The sequence below is a fragment of the Euprymna scolopes genome, chromosome 30, assembly GCF_053919585.1.
Source record: "Euprymna scolopes isolate OS-2025 chromosome 30, ASM5391958v1, whole genome shotgun sequence".
NCBI lineage: Eukaryota > Metazoa > Mollusca > Cephalopoda > Sepiida > Sepiolidae > Euprymna > Euprymna scolopes.
This window is the reverse complement of record NC_136511.1, coordinates 46127180-46141411: the sequence shown is the minus strand read 5'-3', so window position 1 is coordinate 46141411 and position 14232 is coordinate 46127180. Positions and strand designations below refer to the sequence as shown.

Genomic DNA, 14232 nt, shown 5'->3' with positions numbered 1-14232 from the left:
TATCAGTGAAGGCCATTTCTGTATTCACAAGTGCATGGATATTTTTGACACATAACAAAATTTTTTATAATATCTTGAAAATTATTTCTGTGTCACTTTTGTTATATTTTCTTTTCAGCACCCCTGAAAACCTGTAAAAGTCATCATTGTAAAAGTTTTTTTGAGTTGGAAAGAATCTTGACATTAACCAATATTTTAAGCAATTTTTTTCACGTTTACTGCTGCTACAGTCACCAAACATTTATGTTATTGTTTTTCTTTCTATTTGCAAAACTCAATCATGTTCTGCAAAGCGAAAAACAACAATTTTCCTCTACAAAACAACCAAACTAAACATCATGAATAAATATTTTAAGATATAAATAACTTGAAGCATAAAAAAGTTACCTAAATTACTGGATTCAGCATTAATAATCCAAAAACGGTTGATATGCCGTAAAACAAAAAAACGGGACTTGTACAGTTTAATCAAGACATTAAAAAATGAAAATATCTAAAAATGGTTATATTGTATGTATCTGTTTTGGACTGAAGATCTTTGAAAAAATAATTTCATTTAATTTGATCGAGTATTTTTTTTTTACAGCGGAAAAAACACGTTTTTATGAGAGTACGTTGAAGTCAGCCATTAAGGAAATCTTTAACACGCCACAGGGAGATAACTCCATGCAAAGCACCGAGACTCCCTCCCCATCTTTAATACTAGCTTTTCTTCCTAAAAATCAAACCTTTTACTCGGTATCATAACAAATTGTTTTTTCGCTGTAAAAAAAAAAAAACTACTTGATGAAATTAAGTGAAATTTTTTCGACGAATTTCGTTCCATAACGCATACGTACAATATAACCTTTTTTCGATGTTTTTCATTTTTTAATGTCTTGATTAAATTGTACAAGTACCAAGAAAACAAATCAAGCATCATGAAAAAATATTTGAAGAAATAAACATCTTAAAGCATACAAAATAGACTTCATGGCTTAGTAGGGGATGCTCTTTTCTCTTCCCTGCAACCTCTCTCCCACAGAAGAGATGTTGCAAGCCTATCTTTGGCTGAATCCACTGTCAAAAACTTTCCCTACTCTTTATCTATGCCTAAATCAAAACGTAGATTCCATGAACAAAGCTTCTTTCTTAGAACTGCACGCCTGTGGAACTCTGTTCTGTCTGCCTGCTTCCCTCCTGACTACAACTTGGATGTCTTCAAGTCCAACGTAAACAAATTCCTGATGAACCGCCCTCTTAAGTAGACACTTTAAATATCCACACTAACGTAATGTACTTACAATAACCCTTATCCCTAAGTGGCTTCCGGGCCTTGATAAGTGGTGACCACCTTGTAAAAAAATAAATAAATAAATAAAAATAAAAGCATTTACCAAAATGACCAGATTCAGCATTAAATAACCTAAAAAGGGTTGATATGCTGTGAAGGCTTGCATGAAACTAGGTTCCCTTTCTCTTGACTGTAGATATGCAAACTAACCAAGCAGAATTATTAATATTTTTTTTTAAACAGATGAACTTGTCAATTTGGGATGTTATCTGTATCAAAACGACAAAAGAATTTTGGACTAATGTTACTGCGACAATTTAAACATACACATACAATATTAGCTGCATATCTCTCCGTGTATTGAGCTTTTTTGGCCGCCAAAAGTGCATTCTTTGCATAATCCTGTGCATTCAATCATCTCCACAAAGTCAAGCAGTTCTAGGTTCACTCGCAAGTGCAACCACTGTTTCTTTACAGTGGGAACATGCTAATTGTGGCCGATTATCTGTCAATCTTTCTTTACCATCACCACAAATGCATTTTGTGGAAGTATTTGTAGAACAAGCTGAGGGATGCAATAGGGGCCAGAGCTTGGTATAACTTTTGGATGCAAAAAAAAAATTTTTTTTTTAAAGAAGCAATGAAAAGTTTATGCATGAGATTCTGATTTCTTCGATCCATTATAAAAATCTGCTTAATTTTTTTTTTTTTTTTTTAAGCATGGTGTTCAAACAGGGCAAACAAAAATGGAAGACATGCAAAAGAAAATTTCAAATATTGTTGACAAAATTGGAATTCCTATTCAGGTAAATTCAACATTTATATTAATTCCAATCAGAGTTTATATATCTTACACCTGAAATAAGTTCTTTTACCACTTTTACCTTTTATTCAGTTTAGAGTCCTATGTAAATAAGGCTTTGTTGACCTATTCTCTTAAATAACTAAGTTCTACCCAATTTCAACCATTACTGATCATCATTGAGTTCTCACTAACTACCTAACACTTAACTCTTATCCTCTAGTGGCGTTCTGACCTTGATAATTGGTTACTTTGGATTAAAAAAAAAAATTCTTTTTTAAATCCAGCCATTGTTCAGCAATTTGCATATATATATTTCCAAGATTCATTTTACCTTTATTTCATTTGCATTTAATAGCAAATTAAATCAAATAAGGTTGCCAAACATGTATGTCAATTTGATGTGAAAATCACCTTTCGAATGAATAGACATATCCATGAATTTAGGCAATCTATACACAAATACATTCTTTTATTATTATTTTTTATTTTTTTTAATCCTTCGGGGCCTGTGGTGCAGTGGATAGAGACGTTAATTCTTTAAGGTTCCAGGTGAGCATTGGCTGAAGATAGCAGTTTCAAAGCTGACCTGAGGGCTTAGTTGGCAACAACAACTATGGAAGGCAGTAATTACTGGGGATATAGTTACAAGACTCAGCATTCTATCCTGTTGTGGTTAATCACTCGAAGAAGGCCAGAGAATGAGTTGGTCGAAACGTAGTGAAACAACAACAATGAAGATGAGGATAACAGTCTGCAAGAAGAATGAATATGCACAAAAATATTCAAATATTACGATTTTCAGATAGATGTGACTAGACATAGATACATAGGCAATGTCCTACATAGAATTTATTCATATTGGATTTTCTTTTGTATCAAGTGTTACTCCGATATATTATTCAGACAAGTATTTTGTATAGAGGAAAGTAGGAAAGTATTAATTAATATTATTTCTGTTGTACCTCTTCTATCACTAATCTTAATCATTATAAAACTCTGTGGCCTGTCCTTGCTTACTTGAATCTTGTCTTCAACGATCGGGAAATTCCATCTTTCTTATAAAATTTAAAAAAAGGGATGACAGATGAATTATATATATATATATATATATATATATATATATATATATATATATATATATATATATAGCTCAGAAGCTAAGGAATAAGGGTGGACAGTTGTATGTTTTGGTTTTAATTCTAGCTGATGGCACCCAAGTCATATATATTTTTAGTTTTGATCTCACTCCTATATATTAGGTTCAATGCAATAATCGATAGAGAATTTTCTCTATAATAATAAATACGTAATCTGCATATCTTATGCCTGGGCAACACTGGACGGCCTGCTAGTGTTATTATAATTCCCACTGTTATTATTTTTGTTTTATATTACTGTGTTTATTAATTTTCTTGTTAGTTAAAATATTACACTATTGATTGTTTCCATTCAACAACTTTTATCTATTCTTAGGGCTATAAACACGGGCACTATGTATTATCCAATGTAGGTATGCCTCCTGCCAATAACTGATGCATGTTTCCGGAAATTATCAGTCGGTTTCATTTGATTTCAAAACTTTGTACACGAATTCAGCATAACTTTTACTCACTAAATGACTTCTTCATTAGATACATTTTTCAGCTCAGACTGTCATTGTTGTTGTTAGTCCACCGGAAAGTAAAATAGTTGATTATTATGAAGAGTATTATAATGGTTGATTTTTATGATTGTAATTATTAGATAGAAAAATGCTATTCGTGCAAAAAGTTATATTAAGTTGAAAAATTTGCATTTAATAATTCTCAGGAGTGTTAATTTGATGTTAACTTGATAAATGGAATTTTAGTTAATCGTTTTTTTAAGCTAAGCTGATCTTAATATAAACGTGACAAAAATGGGCAAAGATCTTTAGGCTACATGTAGTGATGATGTAATGGAAAAGAGATTTTGAGACGTAGAGCTTAGTTATGAGAGAGATCAGTTCAATATGCAACGCGTTAGCGGATGAGCAGGGTTTTTGGACAGGATACCCGTGGAAGTCAGAAGGGGGCAACTTAGAAAAATGTAATCTTATACCATGCATGCCATTTCTGAGAAAGAACCAAGCAAGGAATAAGTGATTATATCAAAATGTAATTCTATAATTCATGTTTGAGCATTTTCACTTTCAGAGAAAAGTATCTTTAATTTCAGGACGCATGGAAGGAAGATTGGAAATATGTGTTTTTGCTGGTGTTCCAACTGACAACGATGTCTGTTTCTTGTTTACATCCTGTCAATAAACTGTTAGTATATGTATATGAAAGAAAAGAAGAGACATCAACACACGATAGAGAATACTAGACAATCACAGATCGCAATTAAGACAATCATAAATGTTATATGTGCTATCTTAAATATACTCTAAACGAATCATATCAGAACATTTAACACTTATAAGTTAACATAGACTCATTATATGCCCCCCACTCCATCTGGCTACATTAAAATTGTTTCATTTTCTTATTCCAAGATATCTTTCATCTAACATAACTTTCATAAGTAAATAAGAAGCACTCCCTCTAGCTTAGGATCTTATTTTTATGGTGTTTTGATTATCTGACTACAATCCTATTCATGGAATATTTGAATATAATTGGCAAACACTAAACAAACATGGCGTCTCCTATTCCTCCATTCAGTAAAATGCTTTCCATTATAAAAAACAAGCAAATTCTTAAACTGCAATGAATCTGTTTCTACAAAATAAATTATTCTTAACAAATACATTAATTCATCATATATAAACTATGTTCAACCCTTGATATACAAAACATAAATCTTGCAAGTACGAATTATTCTTCAGTTATCTTGTTTTTTTTTTGTTTTTTTAATAAAATTCGATTTTCTTATCTATACTCCTATGAATTTTTTTTTTTTTTGTATTTTGATATTCATATTAAAAACCCTTTTTCTATTTATGTAAAAAGAAAATACAACTTTGTTATATATGGGTCATGGAATTGCATTCATCTGCAAAAGATCTAGCTAATTTGCATATTCTTTTAAACATTCATTTTAATTAATTCCTTATTAGGTTTTTCGTTTTTCGTATGCGATGATCATCTTTAGTTAACTATTACGTGTAATTATATTCATGCAGATAGTCTACATGATTTATACTTGAATAATATTTGCGTAAAAAGGTTATAGTAAACACAAATCTCTTATATATATATATATATATATATTTGTGTATGCGTATATACATTTGTTTAAAAAGTTTGCCTGCCAAACTCCTCTGTCAGTTTTTGGTGTACTGACATAAAACTTTATATTTGGGTTTTAGCTGGGGAAAATTGGTGCAAAAGTGTGAAAATTAAAAAAAAAATGGAATTTGCCAAGTGATGGTCAAACGACGATATTACAAATGAACATGTGTAACATAATAGCTATTGGTTCATGTTTTAATTTTTAACCTTGCAGCAAACATGTCTTCATAGCTCAGACATTAACATCAAAGGAAAAAGTAAATTGTAAGCTAAGTGTTTTGGTTTCGATTCTTGGTGGTGGCGCATGAGTTATTTTTGTTTTTAACTTTTGAAATCATTACTATATATTGGGTCCAATATAATAATAAATACGAAACTTGGATTAATCAAGATATTGTATTTAAGCATATTTTATGACCGGGCAATGCTGGGCAGCCTGCTAGTTTAAGAATAAAACTACTTGATTATTTTATGTGATTTTTGGAATATGATATTTTCGTTTTGTTGTGGGTATTCCATCATACAGATTTTTCTTTATTTTTCTTTATTTTTTTTTATGTTGGGTGAATTTTGAACAAGAATCCTTTATTCAATCATCCTTAATGATAGGAACCTTTCTGCTTAGGAAAATAAAATAACTTAAGGATTTCTAAATTTTTATGATTGTTTGTATTTTCCTTTTTATGTACATATTCAAAAGATTTTTTTGATATTAATCCCTTTTTTGTTTTTGTTAATAGGTGTTTGTGGCAACAGGCAGCGGTGTATTTCGAAAACCCGTTAGTGGTATGTGGACGTACTTACAAGATAAGGTAAAACGAATTGTGTTTCAAATTTTCAACCTGAAAAGTACATAAACTTGTAATCTATTAAAGGATATTATTTGCAAAGAACTTTTGATATTCCGTTACATGGCTACCTAAAATAATTGTTTGTTAAAAAAGCTCGAAACACTTTTTTTTAATTTAACATTTTGAATAAAAAGGCAAAATGTCTTTGAAACCACGTTTAAGATGCAAATATTTTATTAAAAATAATTAGATTTTTTGGTGCTCTATATTTATATCTAAAAAAAAAAAATTTTTTAATGCATTTTAAATAAAAAAACACTATTACATAATTATGTACCATAAAAATTAGTAAAAATTCCAAAAAATGATTTAGTAAAAAGTTTGCTAGAGAACTTTTTTTTTTTTACAAAAATTTATAGACATTACTAATTCACCATTTTTTAATTTGAAATATTGAAAGTTTGAAGTAAAAACAAGGGAGATAAATCATTTTGTCATGAAATTGGCTGCAATAAAAGAAACTGATAAAACTACATTATTCAATACATTTTATTTTTTTCTTGTAATCATTTTTCTCAGTTTTTGTACTTTTTACTAATTTTGAAATGATACATAATTAGATAATCATCATATCATATGAATCCGAAAATTCTATTATTGGCATTGTTTTCCCTCACTATTTTTATTGTCAGAATTCTTTTTAGAAAAACACCGGGTAGTTAGGGGAGGGACCTCATGAAAGTTGCCAACATCCAGTGAAAGTGATTTTCTGGAACGAATTGGATTCGAACTTAGGGCACCCAGGTTGTTGGTCCGTGTTGTTAACCATTGAACCACGGTTACCTTCCAATTATGTAATAGTGTTTTTACTTAAAAATGAATTTTCTAGATATCCAATTATAATGCACAAGCATTGATTTTGAACTTGACATTTTTCTATTAGTTTTGGTTATTGCATTATCCATTATTAGAGAAAGAAAGAGTTTTTTTTTTTTTTTTTTAAATAAAATGTCTGTCTTGTATTGTCATTATCAACGCTCGATGTAGATGATGTCACATGCTGTAGTGTGGATAAAATCTCTTTAATAGTCATAGTAGTGCAATGCGAATTAACAAAACAAATTGCTGTTTTAAATACTATTTATCTACCAATGAAAAGACCCAATTTCCACCATTACTGATCATCAGTGTTATCTCACCAGCCAACTGACACTCACTAACCCGGATTCTCAAGTGATCTTTGAGCTTGATAAGTGTTGACTCTCTAGTAAGAAATGAATAAAAAAAAAATAATTCAGCATTAAAAGATAATAATTCAATTAATAGAAGAATTCCAATTAATTAAATAATAAATACCGTTCGGTACAGACCTGGCAATGGAAGATCAGATAATAAAGAAAAACTTGGATTTATAAGACCAAAAAATCCAACCTTGATCACCCTTTGGGACCCGTGGCGCAGTGGATAGAGATGTTGAATCTCTACAGTCCCAGGTGAGCATTGTCTGAAGATAGCAGTTTCAGTCCTACCCAAAGCCGGCCAGAGGATTAGTTGACCAAAACGTGGTGAGACGACAACTATGGAAGGCAGTAATTACTGAGGATGCAGTTAAAGATTCAGCATTCTTATCCTGTCGCAGTTAACAACCTGACGAAGGCAGGAGGAATAGTTAGCTTAAACGTCGTTAAGCAACAACTATGAAAGATGAGGATAATAGTCCGCAAATAAATAAATAAATAAAATATACAAATTACTCATCTCAAAATAATTTCAATAATTAAATAATAAATATAAAATACTCATTTAAGAAAAAAATAATTTGATTAAAAAAAACTAGTATAACTAAAAGTCAAACAAAATTGAAAGTTAAGACACCGGGTTAGTACAACTAGTTTTATTAAAGCACTTATCTATCTACAACCACTAGAACAATTTTCCCCCACTTTCTATCTGTGCCTAAATCTAAACACAAATTCCATGAACAAAACTACTTGTCTGTGGAACTCTGTTCCAGTTAAGTACAACATGGTTATCTTAAAAGTCCAATGTAAACAAATTTTTGTTGATCTGTCCCCTTAAATAATCAAATTTTACCTTATTTCCTCCATTAAGAATCACTATGTCTCTATGACCGCTGTACACATATTAACTCTTATCCTCGAGTGGTCTTCAGGCTTTGATAAATGGTGACTTTCTTATATAAAAAAAAAATATATATATATATATATATATATATATATATATGACAGGTGACAAAAGTGCAACATAATTATGTTTCTGTATTTTTTGAGGTTAGGATTGATAATTTGGATTATTCTGACTACCGTTCTGATCTTGAGTGACAGCGTTTCAGTCATGTAACCTTTGTCCTTCTTCAGGTGTTTTGTTGAACTCAAAATCTTTTACATTGAATTCAGATGAATCTTGCTGCTGAGTCGTACATGGGTTCGTCTTGCTTAATTTTGAAATAGCTGTTTCATCACTCCATGTGCAGATTAGATTGATTGATTCAAATTATTTGGATTATTCGGACAACCGTTGTCATTTTGAGTGTTATTCTCACAACGTTTCGTAATAGATAAAGTACTTTGTAAAATTCAATTATAAGTGACGCTCTTCTGGAGGTTGAAGGTTCAATCCTCGGTGCAGGCAACACAAAAAAAAATTGCGAATTACTTAGGGCTTCTACCTGGTCATGGCTAGCAGAACGAAAGCATGCTAACCTCGTGGATTAAATAAAGTGTTCCGTCTGAAATTCTGTGCAGATTCCCTGAGTTCAAGAGAAAGATTCCCAAGTTCGACAAGATGCACTTGTAGAAGGTCAGAGGTCACATTGGTCAAAATGTTATGAAAATAACACTCAAGATAGAAAACAATAGTCCAAATAATACGAATTATCAATTCTTATCTAAAAATAAAATTCAGAAATATAAATTGATTGAATCTCAAAAAGTGAACCTGTTGTTTTCTTCATTGAAATTAGTTTTATCTGTTTTTGCCATGTTTATTTGAATTTTTTTCAAATTTATTTATTTTTTTTTTTTTTATACAGGAAAACGATAACATTCCAGTAAATGCTGTTGACAGTTTTTATGTTGGAGGTGAGTTGAAGCTTTTCTTTATTGTACACTAGCATGGGGGCCTGGCATTGCCCGGGTGTTTGTATGTGTGTGCTGAGCAAAAAAAAGAAGTGGTAGTAGGCAGGCAGGCTCAAACCCGTGAATGTGAAGAGAGGTGTTAAAAAAAAATGCTAGTAGTGTGGGGAGGGAATCAAAACAACAGTAGGCAGCCAGGGTGAAGAGAGGTGTTTAAAAAAAAGTGGTAGTAGGCAGGCAGACGCCAACCTTTGCAAAAGCGGAAAATAAAGTGAAAGAAAATCTGACATCTTAGCCGATGTTTCCATGACTCGAATGGTGTTCAAAAACGTTGAAATTAACCAAAGTCAATCCAATGGTGATGATGACTTGCTAAAATGTTGGCGAAAAAAATTGACCTCGCCTTGTACAAAAGGCCGAGTTTAGGGTGAAGGAATTAATGGGTTTTTTTTGGTCAATTTTTCAATATTTGTCGCCTGAAAGGGTCGATATTCAAAATGATACCGATCTCGTGAAAATCCATCACCTCTGTCGAAAGTTTTAAGCAGACATACAAACATACATACATACATACATTTAAACAGACAAGTGAGATTTATTATAGATTTTTTTTTTACTTCACATTTTTGGCTTGTTATTTTTCGTTTAACTATCGTATCTAATTATTTTTAACATACTAAAACTTTGGTAACGTTTTCCTTTCGTGAAATTTTTGTATTTTGATGTGTATAATGTGTCTTTTTTACCGATAACAAAAGTCTCCATTCAATGTTTTCATATACCTATCGCCATTACAGCTTGCTTACGTCAGGGTCACGTGACATGACTCAGCGTTTATTAAATTACGTATAAATATCATTAAAATGTCACCCCCCCCCCCCGCAGAAAATCGATCAGCTGATCCACTTCTGATGGTCCTTTTGGGCTAATTTTTCGATATTTGTCATCTGGAGGGTAGGGCTTTAATATGAGACCAAGTTTGTAAATTTTTGTTGTGTCTGTCGAAAGTGTTTAGCAGACACACAAACATACATACATACATACATACATTTTCGCTTTTATATATATAGACTAGTGGGGGGGGGGTACCCGGTGTTGCCCGGGTGTTTGGAGGTGTATGTGTTGGGGGTGGGTAGATCAAAACAACTCGTTTTAAAAAAAAACGTTGGCCGGGTGTTTGAAGGTGTAAAAGAAAAAAAAAAGTTTTAGTTGAAAGGTAGGCTTGAACCCAAAAGTGTTGACGCGAAGGTGGAAACGAAATGGAAAAAACCCCTGCGACCTAACCATCTCAGCCACGAGGGGAGAGGAAGTGATAGGTGTTTTACGTTAACGTTTATAAAGTGAAATTGACAGGTGCGAGAAAGTTAAGTCGTGTGATGTTTGACCTAGTTTCCCCCGCCCCATCATTCACTTTTCGAAGACGCAGCAATCGAAAAAATATCTCGAAAATAGCATATAAATGTCAGGCAAATTAAATACACATGTGACCCCCGTGCGTAAGTCGTGGGTATTATGATTTAGACTTTAAATAAAAAGTTATAAGAAATAGTACCCTTTTGTGGCATACACAAAAAGCGAACATACATACACACACATTTTCGCTTTTATATTTATAGATTGTTTTGAAAAGAAGAAATCATCTTCATCTTCTTTTTCATAATCATCTTCTGTTTTACATCTATTAACCTAACAACTCTCCTTCATTCTTTTAATGTGGCCAAACCAGCAAAGTCTCCCCATACTGTCGAGATTTAATCTTCCTCTGAGGTCATCAGATCAAAGCCTATCTTTAAAACTAACATTACACATCTTATCTCCATGCAACGCATATCCTCAACTCTTAATTGATGTCTAATATCTATTGTGAAAGTTTGACAAAAATTGGAGGCATCTGGATTTTCACAAATGGCTTCCACCCTCCTTCTTCCCACTTTACACAAAATTAAACAAAACATTGTACATTACCCACTCTTATGTCTAGCAGCTGTGTACCAAAATTGGCTTGTTAGTTTAGGAGTTAATCTTGTACATGTAAATATATAAACCTATGCACATACATTGTGAAGCAATAAGTTTGTCGCCCCGTAAGAAAACAACACTACAGTTTTATTTTAAAACTTCTATTGAAAAAAATCAAAATGCACGCCTGTGGAATTGTCTTCCGTTTTCCGGCTGACTACAATATGGTTGTCTTCTTTGGCCTTCGGGACAAGATCAAAGTGTAGTATCTGTCTTCGTATGCTGCACTTCTGTTTCTTGTTCTCTTTCGGTGGAGGAGAGGTCCTTCACGACTGAGACAATTTTTATTTTTGTACCTTTTCTCCACGTTAAAAAACGACCCTGGTGTCTAACTCTGTCCTGTGGGGAGGCATAGTAAATAGGTACAATATGGTTGTCTTCAAGTCTAACGTAAATAAGTTCTTGATGAGCCGTTCCATATAAGTTATCAAATTTACCAAATTTTCATTACTAATGATTACTATATTGCCCAATTTCTACTGTACACTCTTTAACCCTTATCCTTGAGTGGCCTCTTGGCCTTGATAATGTGGTGATGCCTATGTAAAAAAAAGAAAAGGTAACTTGATTATATAGTAGAACCAACATCTATTCAATTTAGCCGCTTTCAGCCTCAATCACCGCTTCGATATGGGTTCGAAACTGGGAGCATGCTTTTTCCACAAGTGCCGACGGGAGCTCGGCGAATACTCGGCAGATGGCCACACCAAAGATCATAACCATACCAAAGACCATAACCGTGGCCGAAAACTTTATTTTTATCACCCTGGGCATGTCCCTGTTATTTATGGCAATTTAGTGATGCATTTTGAGGGTGCTGGCAATGGTCCTGTTGTCATAGCTTGGATTGATAGAGAGCATGAGTTGTACAGCGGCACATCTCCAATCTCGCTCGTTGAACATTGCATCACTTTCAGACATGATAGAAGGTTCCTATTGCTCTTGGGATTTATACACAACTGGCCAACTAGTAGATGGTCTGCAACAAAAAAAAAAAGAAAACTGGTTTTCATCAAACGGAAATGGAATCATGTCTTTTCTAGGGTGACAATTTTATCATTCCACTCTGTAGATAATTTTATATAATAAGAGATAATATATTACATTTATTCAACTGGTGCTACCAGATCATGCTGTCTGAAGATACTGGCTTCCTAACCTAAACTGTACTAAACATTAATGTTATTGTTTTTTCATTTTCCTTTTTCATCTTCTTTTGCAAAAATCAACCAAACAAAACACCATAAATAAACATCTGAAGATATCAAGAACTTGTGTGATATAGTGCGGACAGCTATATGCAAATATCAAGCCCATCTAGGAAAAAGATTATAAAAAGGAGAGAGCATGTTCGAGAAGATGATCACATAAGAGATGTGGATGACATTCGAGAGCACATTTGAGAAGACAATCACATGAGAAACATCACGGCCATAACGAGAAGTCATGCATGGCAGAATAATGAGGAAATAAATGTTGTTGTATAACAAAAAAAAGCGAGTTGAAGTTTTTTTCTATTCTTTTCTACTTTGCGACTGAGGCTACAATGTGTTGGGTAACGTTACACTTGGAGCATAAAAATGATTGGATTCAGCATTAAATAACATCAAAAGGGTTGATATGCCATAAAATAAACCAAACATTTATTCATATTTTTCCAATTCTAATTCGAAACATATTCCTTTTTAACTGTTCAATCAAATATTCCAGCAGATGAAATAATACATTTTTTTTTTTTGTCAGATGCAGCAGGAAGACCTGATAATTGGAAGCCTCGACGAAAAAAGGATTTTTCGTGCTCTGATCGTTTAGTAAGTAACAAAAACTTGTTTGCCTTTTTGTGTATTATATATGCGTGTTGTCGGCAAGAAAAAATGTCACCCAACATTTTGTATTTCTGCTTTCTTTAAATGGATGACGACAAACACTGATGCATAAAAATTTTTTTTTTTTTTTAATCTGTCTGTCTGTTCCATTTTTTTTTCTTGGAAACTACTGGATCAATCTGGCTGAAATTTTGCATGGTAGGGTGCCATGAACAAAGTACTATGATATCTGTTTGATGCGTAGTTAGGGATTAATAAGGATTAATCTTCACAATACCACATTTATTTTAGAAGTTTTCTTGGAATGTACTGGACCAATCTGACTGAAATTTTGTGTGAACCTTTGTTATGATAAGGTGCAACAATTTAAGTATTATGGTATTTGTTCAATGTAAAGTTAGGAATTAATAGAAATTAGTGTTTAATGCAAAAATGAACACAAATTTAACCACATTCAACCATCAATTTTGCAATAAGCCATTCTAAGTCAACAGTCTATAACTTTTGCCTTTTTCTACCGGGCAAAAGATATGATATATATGATAGTGAATGAGGTAGGAAAGAAAAACGTGAAGGAACTGCTTTACCCTGTCATCGCTTCTGATACACTGGAAGTTAGGAAGTACATTAGCTGACTATTACTATTGAAGCTTACTCTAAAAACAGGGGAGATAATGCAGTCTGTTATTTTGGCAACTGGTACTTGTACTCTTATTAATGGCCGATCGACAAAATATGATGAAAAAAACTGATTTCTTTTTTTTTTTTGATTTTTAATAAAAAGTTCTAGTTGATCTTCTACTCGATCTAATTTTTTGTGAGGATATTTATTTTTACTTTGCATGAAACGTATGTATATCAAAAAAAGTTTTTATTTGAAATACGATTTTCATTTGTGACCAATACTATAGAAGCATCGTTTATAGATATGATAAAAATAAAATGCTAATTTTATATATTTAATTTTTATTTTATCAACATTTTAACATTCCATGAGCGAAGTTTCTTTCCTAGAACTATCCATCTGTGGACCACAATACCCTAGGGCTGTTCCCCAGCTTACTATAACATAGTCATTATAGAAGCACCGTTTATAATGAAAATTAAATGTCGGTTTGAGATTGTTAACTTTTATTTTATCAATGTAGTATGATCAAAGCTTTTTTCTA

The 14232-nt window shown here is 32.4% G+C and overlaps 1 protein-coding gene across 1 annotated transcript in view; it reads left to right on the top strand.

The window, feature by feature from the left end:
- Positions 1-14232, top strand: part of LOC145254788 (uncharacterized protein F21D5.5-like) — a 69292-nt gene that overhangs the window by 27714 nt on the left and 27346 nt on the right. Inside the window, exons 6-9 of the mRNA XM_080113575.1 lie at positions 1993-2079; positions 6073-6144; positions 9176-9224; positions 12981-13048. Coding sequence (XP_079969701.1) covers positions 1993-2079; positions 6073-6144; positions 9176-9224; positions 12981-13048 — 276 coding nt within the window. The remainder of the gene's footprint in view (positions 1-1992; positions 2080-6072; positions 6145-9175; positions 9225-12980; positions 13049-14232) is intronic.